This window comes from Malania oleifera, chromosome 5 (genome assembly GCF_029873635.1).
Source record: "Malania oleifera isolate guangnan ecotype guangnan chromosome 5, ASM2987363v1, whole genome shotgun sequence".
Taxonomy (NCBI): domain Eukaryota; kingdom Viridiplantae; phylum Streptophyta; class Magnoliopsida; order Santalales; family Ximeniaceae; genus Malania; species Malania oleifera.
Genome location: NC_080421.1, coordinates 17,002,210 through 17,020,959, shown reverse-complemented (window position 1 = coordinate 17,020,959; position 18,750 = coordinate 17,002,210). Strand labels below are relative to the sequence as shown.

The following is an 18,750-nucleotide window of genomic DNA, read 5'->3' as shown; positions in this document are numbered from 1 at the left end:
CTGATTTAGCATCCACGGCCATGGTTTTAAATCGCGGTAGCGGGTAGCGTAACGTAACGGTAACGGGAAGCAGGAGTAGCGGATGTTACATAACGGGAAGTGGGTGTAAAGGCCGTGAATTTTTTTGAAGCACACACAACCTTGTGCATATTAGTGTACTTGCATGTTTTAAGCTTTTAGCCATTCTTAGAAAGGGTTTTAGTGTATTTTGGACCCTTTAGTTCAAGTAACTAAGTTATTTGGTAAGGGCAACAAGTTTACATTTGTTTTAAACCATCATTGATAGAAAATTACGTGTGTGCGCATATTTATACTTCTCATTGTTATTATCTGTGATAAATTCTTATGTGTGCTAAATGAATTAATAAAATAAGATACATTATACACTCCATTAATCTATTAGACACATAAGACATACGAATAATATAAATATAAAATAGCTAGAAAAGAAAGAAGGTTGAAGTTGAAAAATAAAGAACATAAATATCACATTACTAATATTATTAAAAAAAAAAAAATTTCCTAACTAGTTAGTATTTTGAAATTGTTAATTAATGCATCTATTGTGAGTATTTAATGAAATAGTAAATTTTGTATCATTGTCATCCTCATTATAATCTTTTCCCCCTCTTGCCACTTGGTATATTGAGAATGATATATGAAAGAGAGAGAAAAAGTGAGAAGAAAAAGTAAAAAATAAAATATTTTTTTGGTGTAACAGTCCTGTAGTGGTTACGTAACGGCTGTAGCGGCTTTTACGTAACGGTCGCGGTCCGTAACGGCCGCTACGGCCGCGATTTTTCTTCCCACCGATTTCGCGGTGTGTAACGGTACCGATAACCCAAAAAACCTTTACGTAACGGCGTTACGTAACGGTCGCGACCTTTATTTAAAACCATGTCCACGGCTGCAACTCCACCTACAACGGTAGTTCCCTGCAACGTGTAAATATTCCCATCTAACTTTCGCCCTTTCATCACAGTCAGATTACCTTTCCATGCCGTCAAGACTTCACCTTTGGACTTGTAATTAAAGCCATTACAATTACAAGTCCAAAGTGCCAAGAGATATCAAACTCTTTCTCAACTCAGGTATATGTCTTACATTATACAATGTTTTTATAGCACCATTAAACATCTTTATCTTTACATTTCCTATGCCAACGATCTTGCAAGAAGCATCATTACCAATAAGAACTGATCCAGAATTTACTAACCTGTAAGTGCTGAACCACTCCTTGTTTGGAGTCATGTGATAAGAACATGCCGAGTCATGTATCCAAGAGTCCGTTAGATTATTCGACTCCGCTAAAATTGATAGAACATCGCCATCCGCTGAATCCTCTTCTTGAACAACATTTACAGATTTAAAAATCCCCTCATGCTTATTAGCATTTCCCTTCTTCCAATCTGGACACTCTGGTTTCACATGTCCCTTTTTACCGCATTTATAACACCGGATTTCTTTCTTCTTCTTGGATTGATTTTGGAATTTTTTATTAGACCCAATTTTAAACTTTTCTTTGCCTCGCTCATTAATGCCTTTTACCATAAGTCCTTCTCCTTCATCACATATTTTCAACCTTTGAAGAAAATTTAACAAGGCACTGGTTACTTCTTCCAAATCAAGTGTTTCTTTTCCCCATGTAAGAGTGGTCACAAGATTTTCATAGGTATGAGTTGAGGGCAAAGAATTTAACAGCATCAAAGCCTTATCATTCTCATCAAACTTCACATCAACTCTCATAAGATCACTTATGATTTGATTAAACGCATTGATGTGTTGATCTAGACTAGATCCTTCTACCATCTTAAGCCAATATAAACGCTACTTAAGAAAAAGTTTGTTATTGAGGGATTTAGACATGTACCGACTTTCTAACTTTCGCCAGATAGCCGCTGGAGAATCCTCCTCCATCACCTGATAAAGAACTTCGTCGGCCAAACACAAGCGTATTGTTAACGCTGCCTTTGCTTTCGAATCTACCCATGTTTGTCTCATCCATTCCTTCCGGTTGAGTATCAAGCAATGCTTTAGCCATTCCTTGTTGCACTAGAATATCTTTCACTCTCCTCTGCCATAAACCGAAGTTTCTGGTTCCATCAAATTTGACAACGTCAAATCTTGCAGAAGATGATCCCGATGCCATAACAACTTCGCTCTGGTACCAATTTGTTGTGATATGGATCGTATAATGAAGATACGCAGCAGAATAAACAACAAAAAATAAATGTAAAACACACACACACAACTAGAACAAGATCAACACAAAGATTTACGTGGTTCGGCAAAGCCTACGTCCACGGAAGCAATGGCACACAAATTTCACTGAGGAAATCAAAATGTACACAATACACTTCTCTAATGATCATCTCTACTCTCAAAATATGCCCAGATGACATATATAGAAGTTCCACGGAGGTTTCCCCTAGTTTGTCCAACCACCCAACGTTCAAAAATTCAAAATTCAGAAAAACACTGCTGCAGCCCAGGCGCCTCTCGTCGACGAACACAGGGCCTCATCTATAAGACCAAGAAGATCCTTAGTCGACGAATACAGGGCTCTCGTCGACGATGCCAGAATTTTGAAAGTTTCCTGCTCTCGGTAATTGTTTGTCGACGAGCTTCAGAACCTTCGTTGACGAACCTCTGCTGTTCCCTCGTCGACGAGCATAGGCTCCTCGTCGACGAATCCTGCTGTGTTACCCCCTTCATGTTTTTCCTCCTGCCTTTGCTTATCAAAACAGAAGTATAAGAGCCACAAATAACGGTATTATTTATAGAGTTGTGATTGTACATAATTAATTCAAGAAATACAGAAATCATTCATTATTCTGATTTCAAAGAATGTGTGCTAAAGAAAGCATGAAGGACACAAAAATAAACGTTAGCAAATGATGACAACTCTGCACTACTGAGTATCTAGGATTGGATTGCCTCAAACTTGGGTCTCAAGCCCGCTAGAACCTGAAGAACTGTCATCCACTCCCTCTGCTTTTGCATCTCATGAACGTTGGTGGTTATAGGTTGCACGACGTTAAGCTCCTCATGAATACGTTTCATCTCTCCAAAATAATCTGCAATGCTCCTATCTCCTTGTTGTAATTGAAAGAACTCTTGGTGTAAATCATACATACATGTAATGTTACTGGAGTATAGAAGTTTGGCATAATCCCAAATCTCCTTGCACGTATCTAGATGCATGCACATTTGTGCAATCTGTGGCTCCATTGAATTCCATAAGAGGGAAACAATCAAGGCATCTTCTTGAATCAGCACTTTTTTTCTCTTCTCATCAGAAGGATCAGATTGGAGCAAATGGTCAGATTTTCCTAATCCTGCTAAATAAAATCGAACAGCCTTTGACCATGGAACATAATTCTTTCCGTCCAACTTTTGAGTTGTTATTTGTAGCAGCAATGAAGGAAACATGTTTATGGGATTCATAGACTCCCTCCCAATACTCACAAACAACTGATATAGCATTGCCACAGCCGCACAACTCGACTTATGAACACTGCCACTGCTCCAAGAAACTCATAAAGAAGCCTTTATGAACACTGAACAACAACTAATGTATTACCAAAAGTGCATGGTTGAAAAAGGTTGGATCTTTGAGCATAAAACATGCCCAACAACTTGATAATATGGTCTAGAGAAGGAATCAGAACATGGCAGAGGAAAAGAAAATCAGAAAAAGGTGGCTGGAAACTCTCTCACACGCCGGCGCATGGGGTCAGCACTGCTGGCAGTTGGCCAGCGTGTGGCAGTGCGTGGGGCAATTGCCAGCAATGGGGTTTTGTTGGGGTAGGCTTCAGAGGGTTCTATTTTTGGCTATATTGGTTTTGTGCAATGTTTTAAAAGGCGAAGGCGTAAGGTGAGGCATTTTAACCCTCAAAAGGCAAGGCGTAAGTCTTAAGGCGTTGGGGCGTAAGCCTTTTGAGAACTTGTTTTTTAAGATAAAAATTTGTTAAATAAATTATATAAATTTAAAATAAATAAAAAATTAAGAAAATCACAAATATAGTGTAAAAAAGAAAAACTAGATGTACTTCGCAAAATACTTGTTGGCCATTCAAAAATTGCTAACTTGAATACATGACATAAATCATGACAAGAGATAGCTATACCATTACAAAGTTCAAACTATTTTCAAGCTATACCATTACAAAGTTCAAACTATTTTCATGATATAAGATTCAATTCCAGTTATTTTCGAAAGGTTGAGGTTCAAGAATTTTAAAAATAAACTCATATTATGACATTCCTTTTGTACAAACATGTAGTTAAAATTTTCTAACCAATTCTAACTTGAGAATCACACACCCAAAATGCGTAAGCCTCAACTAAGAAGAAGCAAAAGGTGTGCTTTTTGTAAAAATACGTAAGCCTCAGCATGTAATGCGTTAGCCTTTTTGGAATTTGGTATATTAGATTGAGCCTCAAGGCGTTTTAAGCATGCCTTGCCTTGGGGCGAGCCTTGGTTGAGCCTTTTAAAACACTGGTTTTGTGAAATAATGAAGGGTGGAGGTGGATCTGAGAAGGGCAGCGACTGGAAGGTGTTTTCTGGCGACGGCCGACTGGCCGAGTATGATAGGGTTTAGGTTGGATCACGCTTTGACACCATGTTGAGATTTTGATTAAATGAATGACCTAACTTGAAGATAGGTCTCTCCCTCTATTTGTTATGCAAATCAAATACATTCTAATGACAATAATACCCTTACTAACTCTCACTAATTAACATACTAACAAACTTAATAATTATACTAAAAGATGTAAATAACCTCTTAACAATATTCACACTACAAATTATTTGAAGTTAAATTTTGTTCATGCTGCAGCTTATAGTCATACAACAATTCATAGACTAGTTCTGTTCATGCTGCAATTCCATTTTTTTAAGGCAAGATTTTTGTACTTCGTGCTTATTGAAAGCATAATTTTTAGATATATTTGTGGGGCTATTTCATGTTTGGTTAGTTCTCTTCAGTGTCTATAATGGCAAGGGTTTCTAACCAAGTCATATCTAAGATGTCCTTGGATGTTTGTCTAGTTTTCGGAGTTTACTATTTCCAGTTTCATTTTTTTGACTAGTCTGTCATTTTGGTTGTTTGGTCATTGTTCTATAGAAAGCTCTAACCTCCCCTATCTATGCATGCTTTCTAGTTGATAATGAGCAGATGAAGGCATTTGGAGTCAATTATCCATTTCAAAGTTGTTTTTGTAATTATGTTGGTGATATTTTCTAGTGTTATTCATACTAGGCCATATAGATTAGTTTATTGGGTTTCTTTAGTTTATTGCTTGATTCCTAAGCATAGTATGCCTCTAAGTATCCTCTGAATATTATGTATTGAGTTTGAGTTGCTATGATTTATCATGTATCCTCTGAGGATGTAAGGTATTGGATCAGCCTATTCCTTGCCCTCCAACCCCCTCCCCCCAGGTTGTTCCACCACCCCAATCCTCCATCGCGAACAGCCTCATTGTGTTTGCTTCACATCTAAGCCACCGCCAGGACAGGATCCTATCAGATAGTTTCTGAAGACCTACTGGAGAAGGCCTCAACTGCTTGCCTCCCAAGTTGCGATGAAATTGAGTGATTGAGGTTTGTTTAACTTCTCTTTATGTCACCAGCATTTCAACCCAACCTTCATACCTCTTCGAAGAGAAGAAATCTCTGGGCCTCTCTCACACAGGTGGCATTGACCAACTTTCATCAGCCTTGGCTATGATCTTGCTGTAGACCAGACCCAACAAAACTCTAACTAGTATGAGCTGTATACCTCAATCAACTCACTAAGAGAAATTTGGTGTTCATTGGAATTCAAATGATACAAAGAAACAAGCTGCAAACAAAATTTAACCAGGAAATACTTTGAAATTGGCTATGGTTGATAATGTTTCTCCTACTTATCAATGAATGAATTGCAAATTCTATGGTCAAAGCATAAGAATTTGAAAGTTGATGTTCTTGAATCATTGCAAGTGGGGCCTATAATTTCCAAAATCTATCTAGTGGAATGATTACTCAAATAAACTCCTGCATACCATAGAGGACTTGACTATAAGTCAAATTCAGAAATGTTTGCAAATTCCTAAATTTTGTTCTGTTGGGTGTAAAATGAATAATATTGCTGAGAATAATAATAATCGTAAAAAACTGGGTGAAAATAAAAGGGAACATTGAGAATCCAAAAGCTCCAACTATAACAACAAAATGTAGAAAAGCTTAATGTGCTATCATTGTGGTAAGAAAGGGCATAAATGCAGATTCTTGAAAACATAGAAGAAAGAGATTGCAAACAAAGCAAATATGGTTGAACAGGAAACTAACAATCTAGTTCACTGATTTCTTAACTGCAAATAGGCATGATTACACAATTGCATATGGCATTGACTATTATTTTTGTGCTACTCTCCATCTTTGCAAGAAGTTTAGATTCAAAGAATACCAAGATGTTGTGGAAGAACAGGAAGTGCTAATGGAATATCATAGTTTTGCAAAAGTTATTGGAAGCGGAAGTGTTGACCTTCAGTCTACTTATACAAAGAAACTTATATTCATTAATGTTCCCACATTCCAAAAAATTGGTAGAACCTTATACCCGCAAATCTACTTTACAAGAAGGGAATAAAAGCTATTAGAGAGTATGAGAATGGAGTATTTACTGAAAAGAGGTATTCTTGTGATGGGATGTTTTAGTTAAGTATTAATATTTATGATAATATTGATAATTCTTCTTTATCTTTGTGGCTTGGTTGTTTATAAAATGTGTCGATAGTCATTATTTACCCAACAAAATAACAAGACCTAAGTGAATATATGAAAAAAATTAAGCTGAAAATCGAAGGAAAGGGTTGCAGTATAGGACAGTCGACCGATCACTTTTTGGCGGTCAACTGGCCCCTTTTTTCCTTCTTTGGTTTGGCGCCACCTGATAGCGGTTGACTGCCTATAGGCCAGTGAAAAATTCAAAAATTTGAGTCGTTTTTATTTGATTGACTAATGGATTTGGGCATGCCAAGTGTCCTAGAAGTTGCTACGTGTCAGGCAATGACTAGTGCAGTTGGTTGTTATTAGTTGGTAGTTTGGAATTGAATTTTTTCAAATTCAAATATTGTTTTCCTCCATTCTGTGAGAGGTCTGTGACTAGATCCTTTGGGACACATCCAAGTGGGGGTAAAAAGAGGAAAATTTAGTGCATTCTTTGGGGTTAAAGGAAAAGAGTTTTAACTTGGGGTTTGGGTAGAGAATTTCATCTCTCTAGGTCTTGTTTGAATGTTCTTTGGGGTGTGTGCATTTGTGAGTGTATCCCCACTTGATCTACCCTAGTTGCAGTAACACAAGGTCAGTCATCTAACCTTCTTATTTCATTGTTTTTAAGTTTGTTTTGTGTTTTTTATATGTGAGGCATGTATGTTTACATATGATGTTGGTGTTTGTTCCATGCATGTAATTTACATTTCCTTGAGTGGATCATGTTATCTTGAAATGTTATAACGTAATAATGATTAAATGCATTAAAATATTTGGTTGAAATAGTATAAAAGCCCATTTTTGCAAAAATGGGCATGCAGATGGTCAACCGACCTGCAGGCATGGTCGATCGCCCTTTTGTTTTCAAAAAAAGTGGCTGTTGGGCTACAAAAGACGGATGATTGGCCTTTGCAGGCGGTCGATTGGCATATCCAGGGGCCATGTTTTTGGCTATTTTTTCTAGATTTTCTTTGGTTTTTCATGTTGCTCTTGAGTCTAGACACTCTCTATAGTGTATTGGTCAAGTTAGAATGTGGGTTTGCATGGTTTTCCTATAAAAAACTAAGATTTTATTTTCTAAAGGATTTCAAAGGGGTTTTCAAGTGTTTGCATATTTTTTACTTTAAAAACTGGAGTCAATACTTACGATGTGGCTTTTGGGTATCCTCCAAAATTTTCAAGGTTTATAAAAACAAGATTTCAAGGCAGGCATGTGGTTCTCGCACCAAAAATCCACACTTTTTCGAGTTTAAGCAAGTAAATACCATTTTTCAAAATAATCACCTATGACGTGGCTTGAGGGTGGAAAAATGTTTTTTTCAAACTTAAACTTGGTTTTAAATCTCTACTTTTACAAAAAAAATTGTTGATGAGTCTGGGTTTTCAAACAAAAACATAGATTTTTTAATAAAAAAAACAAGGGTTTTCAAGTGTTTTCAAGTGATTTCAAAGATTCCATCAAAATGTTTTCTAAAAGTTATTTTGAAAATGTTTTGATGAACTACATATGGCTTGATTCCTCTATGGAGGATATGTAAGCAACTCTACGCTTGTAGACTCAGCCATATCAACAACAAAAAAAAAAAAACTAAAAGATTCCTTCTTTTTCTTATTTCTTTTCTTCATTTTTTTCCTTTTATTACATGATTGTGTGCATTTTAAAAGGACATAAAATAGTGGAGTTTTCAAGATGTTAAATCCTTTGTGTAGACTTTACAAAAGTGTTTTCGAAAGAGGTTAATAGTCCAAAAGTTTTCTTCAAAAAACAAGCAAAGAAGGGGAAAGTTACAATAGGCGGTCGACAGACTTCCATAGGTGGTTGACCGGCCACAGCTGCAGCTTGGTATTTTCCATTTTTTTCGATCTTTTCCTTAAAAAAGTAAACCTCAAAATGGGAGACTCACACAAGATAAGTACGGTTGCCTTTATTTCACCTTTTCAAAATAAAAATAAAGTAATGACTCCGTTTCTAAAATAAATTGGTAAGTTGAAGAACTAATAGTGTGGTTGTTCTACTTGTTTTTCAAATAGTCACCAAATACGTTGGCAACAAAAACAGGCCACCCGAGCCTGGTGTTAACAACATGTAAATTATAGATCGTTGAGTTTATGGCTAAGCATAGTTTAATGGCGATGCAGTCATGATGATTAAAAGAAATGTGAAATATGCATCCAAGTTAAAATGACAAAGAAGCATTTGCATGAGGTAGAAAGAAATACCAAATTGTTAGAACTGTAGTTTAATGACGACGTGACCATGATTATACAAAGAAATGTGAAGTATGCATCCAAGTTAAAATGACAAAGAAGCCTTTTCCTAAAGTAGAAAGAAGCACCAAACTGTTAGTATTGATATATGTCAAGGTGGGAATAGGAACTTCATAACTTCTACTGGTTGGTCATTGAAGATCTACATATGTTTATTCATGCATATTCTCTAGTAATCAGTCCACTCTTTCCCTTGTTAATTGCAATAGTATTGACTATTTATTAAATTACTGTTATCAAGGTGTCATTGTTTTGGCCTAGTGAAGCGTGTCATTTCCTAAGTTGAAATTTATTATTTACAAAGTTCATTAATGTATCTAGTGCTACTGTTCATTTCTGAGGTTTTTCAAGTGAAGTAAAAAAATAATTGTTCAGTATTCATTTTCCTAGGCATGTGCCCTGGGCTGTCATGTACTTATATATATATATATATATATATATATATATATGTTTGATAAGGAACATCAAGAAATCAGATATGAACAAGATCAAGGAATTTGGAGATTTTTGCATTTATCATATGCGTAGGCATAATTTAGGATAATTGGATTTAACTATGTAATTTCCAGCATTTATGGATGTGCACCTATGTTCTTTTATCAAGAATTTTCTATGATTTTCCAAATTATGTTTTTCTTGTTTAAGGATTTGCTCGTGTCCCAACTTATTTTACCTTATTTAGTATTAGGAGAAATGTAAAGACTTGATGTGTAACCATGAGAAATAGATTGGAATATTGAGCATTAAGCCCTAAATTGGGTTTAGTCTTCAGCTTTTTACTCTCTTTCTCTCAGTCTCTCTCTCTCTCTCTCTCTCTCTCTCTCTCTCTCTCTCTCTCTCTCTCTCTCTCTCTCTCTCTCTCAATTTTCTAGTTATTTTCCTATTGTTTCTCTTATTTTCCTGTATCCTTCTCTTGTGCCAATTGGGCCAGCATCAATCTCAGTTTAGATAATGAAGAAGGTAGTACATAACTTTCCATTCCATTTGCTCATGATTTCTGATCTCCTCAGAATTTTCCTGAGATCTGGAAGTGTGGGTTGACGATTCATCTAGTGGCAGCTTCCATATCCTCCACCATGGCATTTCTGCACGAGATGATCTCACTTTGGAACTAAGTTCTCTCTCTTCCCTCTGAACATCTTTGGGACTAATCCTACTATGTTAGATTTCGAATGTGATAGATCCTACTGGCCATTTCGACCATGCATGCTGCATCAAATTGGGTATAAGAGCAAGTTTCCTTTATTGGATTGGCTTCTGGTTCTTGCTGCATTCTTTTAAGTTTTGTTTCCTAGATGGTATTTTATTCAAGTGCAGTCAGTAAATATGGTTGCGCCTTGATATTTCAAAGATAAATTAGTTAACTATGAGATGCTTCCTCAACTATAAATCAAGTTATAGGAGATGAAGCTCTTGGGACATTACTTACCCTACAGAGTGGGTTAGCTTGTATTAACTTGAGTGATTCTAGATCTACTGAGCTATCTTTGTTAGCTGGGTGAGGTGTTTGAGGTTGGCCTTTAACTTTAAATAGGAGTGCCTTTGGGTTGTAACCCTGGATTATTTGGGTTTCAGATCCTATGGTGGAGAAGGTGCCTAAGAGGTTAGGTGATTGGAAGGGTGCTTTATTCTCTCTGGGTGGGAGGGTCACCCTTATTCAGACGTGTCTTTCTTGCATCCCTCTATTTTTTTTTTTTTACTTTTGTGAAGAAAATGGAATTATAAGGTGCCTAAGAGGTTAGGTGATTGGAAGGGTGCTTTATTCTCTCTGGGTGGGAGGGTCACCCTTATTCAGGCGTGTCTTTCTTGCATCCCTCTATTTTTTTTTTTTACTTTTGTGAAGAAAATGGAATTATACAGAAAATTAGTGCACAATATAAGCCACAATAGAATGGGTTGGCAGAAAGAAAAATATAGGACATTAATTGATATGATAAGATTTTAAATGCAATTTTGCCTTTAAATATTTGAGAGAAGCCTTACTTGCTGCCTGCCTTGTGCTTGCCTTATTTGCTGCAAAGGAAAATCAATGTCTGTCTTTTATGAGTTATGGAGAGGAAGAAAGCCCAATATGGAATATCTTGAGAGTATGGGATTTGACCATTTATAGAATTCAAGATCCTAAAAGAACAAAGTTAATATTAAGGGCTTTGAGAAGTGTTTTTGTAGGATGTACTCAAAATTCCAAAGCCTACAGATTGTGGCCATAACTAATGCCAGCCATTTATTTGCATTGTCATGGTCAAACAACTCTATGTCGAGCATTTAATAAGTCTGTAATGGTAATCTGGACATGTTAGCTAGAGATATGAATACATAAGGAGAAAGGATCTATTCACTAATAAATGTCTTGCCATAGATATGTTGAAACCACTTCAATTGGAATGGGTACAAAACCTGTCTCAAGTCGCAACTTTTCAAAACCATTGCAGGATACTGTTACATTAATAAGAGGATGAGTAAAATACCCCGAACCTATTATTTATAATGTGCCTATAGTAATAGAGACATAATTAACAACTTCACCTATAATAAAAAGAAGTGGTGCTGCCTAGAAAATGTCGGAGTTGACTTTTGTAAATGTTCATAAAAATATAGGAGGTGGCACAAGGCCATAACAGTGCTAAAACTTTAAGTGAACTTCCTTTTGAAGTATGATAGGGTCCTGTATGTGATATTTCTGGTTCTAATACAAAGAAATTTTGGTTTAAGCTTGTGTCGCATTGATTTCATTAGAATTTTGAAGTATTTGTACTAATAGGAGGTTTAACTGGAAAGATACCTACTTGTGTGTTTTAACTATAAAGTATTTGAATTGAATTATAAATTATGGTCTAAGTATGGGTTTGTTGAAATTGGATTTAGATTGTAATGTACTTGTATTCCTGAGAGTGAGTTACTTCCTAAAATCTTTGTCCCACATGAAATGTTTTGAAAGGTTCAAATAGCTTTATACAGCAACACTTGCACTGCAAGTTAAAACCCAATGTGGACAGAAATGAGTGTATGCCTAATAATTTTAATACACACGCACACATATTGAATCACTTGGCATTCGGACATGTGGCACATGCACACCCATATTTGAAATTTAACTTTTTGAATTTTCTGCAGAGGTGCAGATTAAAATTCTAATAGTACAACTATTGGGACCAAACTACTAGAAATTAACCAAAATTCAAATTAAGCAGTCATGTTTGTTTGAAAATATGTTTCTAATGACTCTTTGATTTCTATTTAAAATTCAAATAATATGATTATTAGGACCTAACTACTAGAAATTAACTTAAGTTCAAATTAAATAGTCATGTTTCTTTGAACTAATAACTCTTTGAATTCTATAAATAAGAGAACTTAAGGAAAGGTTAAAACAATAAAAGATTCTAAAAAATTATTCTTTTTACTCTTTTCTTTTCCTAGTCAAATACAGTGTTGCCAGAGAAGTTATGAACTTCAGGTTTGCTGACTACAGTTTTCTGGTGGTTTTGTTTTATCTTTTGGAGGTGATCTGCAATGAATTCCCACAACAAACTCATTCTAGTGAGGGCAAATATCACCCTAAAGATTGTGATTTATTCCTACCTCGAAGCCACTGAATTTTCGGAATTTGTAATCATCCTAACATCAAGGCCTTGAAGACATCTTCATATTTCTAGAGAGCTTTCTTTACATTTTCGTCCATACACCAGAGCTTGTCATGATGCCATGTATTGGGAAACTAATGAGAAGACATACTTGCCTGCACAGCCCTCACCATTTACGTGGTTGCTTAATTTTGTGCATTATGGATGTTGCCCTTTAGATTTATCTCTGTGTGTGCATATGTGTGTGTGTGTGTGTGTGTGAAGCTTCCTAGTTATATGAGCATTTTCTTCTTTAACAATGGTTTGTAGAAATACTGAATATCTTTTAAATCTTTATGGTTAGTTGTAAAAATCAGATTAATTATTGCTTGAGCTTTGTGAATGTAAATATCTGCATGAAATGGGTAACCAGTTGTCTATGTGGCAATTAATGAATTTCAACGAAAAGAAAAGGCTGCAACTTGACTGATGATTACTTCTATAATTTTGCAGATTGTCCTCTAGATTTGAGTATGTCAAATTTTACTTTGCTATCCTATGTTTGCTCCAATGGGGATGACAGAGGGAAGTGCTGCCGCTACATTAATGCCTTTGTTGCAGTTTCTATTGCTCGTTATGCAAATGCAACAGGTTACCTTGGTGTTAATTCAGATTTCTCTGCAATCTGCCTCCGCTCCATATCCGAAACCTTTGAACATTATGGTGTTCCACCAAATGCAACAGTTTTCTGTGGATTTGGCAGTAAAGTTCCAGTTAATTATGAGTGCGAGGGTCGAACAAATGTCACACAGATGCTGCAATCTCCAAAATTTGAAGATGTAACTAAAAATTGTGGAGTGCCACTTTCAAAGGAAAGCGATTGCAGGAACTGTATTAATGTTGGCATTTCTTATCTCCATCATTTGATAGGGACAGAAGATAACATTACATTGAGTACATGTCGTGATGCAACTTTTGCTGCCCTTGCAAGCCAAGTTGATAATGTATCAGCGATAGATATTGCAAGCTGCTTCTTTGGAGTTTCAGGGCTTAGTATACTTCCAGGTATGGAATTTTTAATTTTCTTTTTATTTGCATTGAAAATTATCTACAATAACAATTTTTTTGTCAGTTTCATTTCTGGTTTTTCTTCCTTGCCTGGAACTTCATTTTACCTTTTAAAAAAGAACTCGTAACTTCATTTCCGTGTGTTTGAAAGAGACCGCTAACTATAGTGTTTATGAGAATTTCTGTTGGGCCACACATATATTTGCAATAAATGAGAAGATTGTATCTCCACAATCAAGGATTTGCAGCTTGTGCTTGGCTCAATAAATGCTACGCATGCACTTGGCTCAATAAATGCTATGCATGCTACGCTATCTCCATGTCTCTTCTTCCCCCCTATAAAAATGGGTTGTGTTGTAGAGAAATAAGACACAAGAGTAATCGGTGGTGTAAGCAAGTGAGCTGTGTGTTGTAAACTGTGATTGAGAGGCAGAGAGGTTGAGCTGAGAGTTGAATTTGAGTGTGTTACTCCTCCACCATTGTATTTCCTATTGATATAGTGAAACTCCCTCTCTCTTGTGGACGTAGGCCGAGTTTTGCTGAACCACGTAACTCCGGTGTTCCTTGTGATTGCTTGCTTGTGTTTGTGTTCTGGACCATCCTCAATCCCTAACAACTGGTATCAAAGCTTTGTTGGGGGTTTCTGACAAAGTTGCTCAAAACTTTAATTCGATCACATCATTGCGTAGATCGTGTCGAGATAGTCACAACAGTGAAAACGATGTCAAAAACAGACCCCAAACGAAGACACACGCACCACCGCTATAGCCCACTATGCGTTGTGTAGTTTCTCAAGGTTGAAGAAGACATCAGCAACAGGTCCCACTTTGCCACATCAGCAACGGATCCCACCTTTGCCAGTTAATGAGTCTTGGTGTAAAAGTTGAAGAATAAGATAAAGTGCTTCTTCTCCTAGCATCTTTACCACCTTCTTATGATAGTCTTGTCATGGCGTTGCTTGTTGGGAAGGAAACCTTGAAATTAGAAGAAGTGATGACTTCACAACAAAATATTGACACCCTGAGAAAGCCAATCGTTAACTCCCAAGGGTATGCCTTGGTCCCACAAAGTAATAAACAGACTAAGGGCAGAAACCAAAATAGAAATTTTCTTCACAACCGTGAAAGATTGAGAAGTAGACTGTCCAAATCAAGAGCTCCAGGAAATTTTAACAACTCTTAGAGCAAAAAGAAGATCGAGTGTTTGAATTGTGACAAGATTGGACACTACAAAAATTAAGGCCAATCCCAAAAGAACGAGCCAGAAAATAAGACTGAAGCAAATGTCGCCTCTTCTTTAGGAGAAGGAGATGTATTGCTATGCTCTTTGGAAAGGAAGGGAGAGTCTTGGGTATTAGACTCTAGAGCCTCATTTCACACGACAGACAATAAAGAAATGCTTGATAGGTATATACTCGGTAACCTTGGCAATGTTTATCTTGGTGATGACAAACCTTGTGAAATTGCAGGAAAAGGAGAAGCAAAAATAAATTTTACAGCTACCACTTGGAGTTCGACTGACGTCATATATATCCCAGATCTCAAGAAAAATTTAATCTTTATTGGACAGCTTGCAAGTGAAGGTGTACTACAACCTTTTGTGGCGACAGTTGGGAAATTTCCAAAGGCGCAATGACATACTTGTGTGGTAAGAAAACAGGTAGTCTTTATATGACCACAAATGCTTGCATGTCAATTTCAGTTGTTGCAGGGAAATAAGATTCATACCTATGGCACCAGAGACTCGGTCATATGAGTGAAAAAAGCTTGAAAATCATGAATTCAAAGGGAAAGATACTAGGTCTCCAGATAGCTAATATCGACCAATGCAAGAGCTGCATCCTCGGTAAACAGAAAAGAGTCAGCTTTCAGACGAGCGACAGAACTCCAAAGAAAGGAAAATTGGAGTTGGTGCAGACCGACATTTGGGGACCAAGCGCAATCTCATCCATTGGCAGGAAATCCTATTTCGTCACCTTCATTGACGACCATTCCAAGAAGGTATGGGTTTATTTCTTGAGACATTAATCTAAAGTGTATGGTATTTTCAGGAAATGGAAAGCCATGGTGGAAAGTGAAATAGGCTTGAAAATAAAAAAGTTGAGATCAGACAATGGTGGTGAATATGAAGACAAAAAATTCAAGAAGTTTTGCTACAAGCATGGGATCAGACTTGAAAGAACCGTGCCAGGTACATCCTAGGATAATGGCATGATAGAACGAATGAACAGAACCTTGACTGAGAGTGTGCCAGAAGCATGAGATTACAAGAAGGTTTACCAAAGCAGTTTTGGGCAGAAGCGGTTAGTATAGCTGCTTATCTAATCAACTAAAGTCCATCAGTACCATTGCAGTTCTAGTTATCAAAGGAGGTATGATGCAAAAAGGAGGTAAAACTTTTACATTTAAAAGTTTTCAGTTGTGTTGCTTATGTGCATATTAGTGATCATGCTAAGGGCAAGCTTGACCCAAAATCTCAAAAATAAATGCACGCTTATTGGATATGCTGAAGATGAGTTTGGTTACCGCATTTGGGATGACTAAAACGAGAAAATAATCAGAAGTCGAGGTGTTGTATTCAATGAAAAGGCTATGTACAAAGACGCAACATCATCAAGTAATCTCGCTCAAAATGATCCCGATATTGTAGAGTTGGATGATACCACTGATAGCAACATGGCACAACAGACAATTAATAATAATTCCCAAACAAAGGAATCTATCATAGAGGGGTGCACTGAAGCAGCACAGACCTCGACTCCGGTAGTGAGGAGGTTTTCCCGATCTCATATACCGAATAGGAGATATTTGGATTGCTTGTTACCAACCGATGCAGGTGAACCAGAGTACTATGATGAAGCATGTCAGGCGGATGAGGCTAGCATGTGGGAACTTGCTATGAAAGATGAGATGAAATCTCTCGCAGGCAACAGGACTTGGGAGCTAGCTAGGTTACCCAAGGAAAAAGAAGCTCTTTAGAACAAATGGGTGCACGACATAAAAGAAGAGCATGATGGTTCGAGAAGATACAAAGCAAGACTCGTGGTCAAAGACTTCCAATAGATAGAAGGCATTGACTACTCAGAAATTTTCTCACCGGTTGTAAAACACAAGACCATTTGGTCGGTTTTTAGCATTGTTGCAGTAGAGAATCTACACCTTGAGTAGTTAGATGTAAAATCTGCTTTCCTCCATGGTGATCTAGAGGAGGAGATATACATGCACCAACCTAAAGGTTTTGCAGAGAAAGGCAAAGAAAAACTTGTTTGCAGGTTGAATAAGAGTCTATATGGTTTGAAATAGGCTCCAAGGCAGTGGTCTAAGAAATTTGGCAGCTTCATGCAAAAGAATGACTACTGCAAGTGCAACGCTGATCATTGTTGCTATTTCAAGAGGTATAAATCAAGTTACATAATTCTGTTGCTTTATGTTGATGACATGCTAGTTGGAAGACCAGATATGGACGAGATCAGAAAACTGAAAAAGCAGTTGTCCATTGAATTTTGAGATGAAAGACTTGGGTCTAGTAAAACAAATGCTTGGGATAACAATCACTAGAGATAGAAAAAAGGGAACCTTGCAGTTGTCTCAGGCCGAGTACATTAGGCGGATTCTCAGAAGGTTCAACATGAGTGATGCTAAGGCAGTTAACACACCATTAGCCGGCATTTCAAATTATCAACGACTCAATCTCCAGAGTCAAAGGAAGAGAAGAAAGAAATGGACAATATCCCATATGCTTCAGCTGTAGGAAGTTTGATGTATGGCATGGTTTGCACGCGACTAGATCTCGGTCATGCAGTGGAACCGTCAGCAGATTCATGTCGAATCTAGGAAAAATCCATTGGGAAGCAGTCAAATGGATATTAAGATATCTCCGAGGTACAATTAACAAATGTTTATGCTTTGGCAAAAGTGATCTGACACTGCAGGGATATATAGATGCAGACTTTGCCAGCGAGATAGATCACTGAAGAAGCACTACTGGATATGTCTTCACAGTAGGTGCTACTGCCGTTAGTTGGGTATCACAGATACAGAAGATCGTTGCACTATCCACTACAGAGGCAGAGTATGTAGCCATGACATAAGTTGGCAAAGAGATGATTTGGCAATAGGGTTTGTTGACAGAGTTGGGTTTCAAGTAGGTGAAAAGTGTTTTGCATAGTGACAGTCAAAGCGTCATACACTTGGTGAAGAATTCAGCATTTCACTCAAAGACCAAGCACATCGGACTCTGCTATCACTTCATCAGAACTCTTCTAGATGAAGGGTTGTTAGTAGTTGAGAAGATCCTTGGCAGCAAAAACCCGGCAGACATGTTGACAAAGACAGTGACCATGGTCTTAAATTTCCATGAAATTGTCGAAATTTCTGTCGAAATTTCCGATTTCCGTCACCCTCGAAATTGAAATGGCAGTCAATTTCTATCTTGCGTAATTTCCATCGAAATCTCAACAAAACATCCAAATTTTATCGAAATCTCGAAATTTTAGCGAAACTTGTCGAAATTTGAACTATGTAATGAAATTTCCTCGGAATTCAAATGAGGGATTTAGGATTGAAATGAAATTTATTTTTTAATTTATTTTTATCGAAACAAATGATGATAACAAATGCTTTTGAAATTATATGAAAAAGTAAACTTACAACAACATTTTATTTAACCACTCATTTCTAAATTATCATTATTTGTATAATAAATAATATTTAAATGATTTATGAATTTCATTTGTATTAACCGATTCACTAAACATGTTTAATGTACATTATCTTACATTTATAATTGACGCACATATTATATTACAACTTATCCACTTCATACACAACATAGATGTATTTACTTGTAATATATTAGTCCTAAAACTTACATTATTATGTCTATTAATATTTTCTAACACTTCATAAAATAATTCCATGTTCTACTACTCGTTTCCGTTATTTTTTCAAATCGAAATCGAAATTGACATCGAAATCGAAATTTTCGTACTTTTTGAGCTTCAAAATTTGAGTCGAAATCAAAATTTAAGACCTTGATAGTGACTATAGAGAAATTAGAGCTATGCTCAGATTTAGTGGGTCGCCTAGA

At 36.7% G+C, this 18,750-nt stretch overlaps 1 protein-coding gene across 2 annotated transcripts in view; it reads left to right on the top strand.

Moving 5' to 3' along the window:
• LOC131156544 (probable receptor-like protein kinase At1g49730) overlaps positions 1-18,750 on the top strand; it is a 57,813-nt gene that overhangs the window by 13,830 nt on the left and 25,233 nt on the right. For both annotated transcript variants that reach the window (XM_058110315.1, XM_058110316.1), the window contains exon 2: positions 13,108-13,659. In XM_058110315.1, the coding sequence (XP_057966298.1) occupies positions 13,108-13,659 (552 nt within the window). The remainder of the gene's footprint in view (positions 1-13,107; positions 13,660-18,750) is intronic.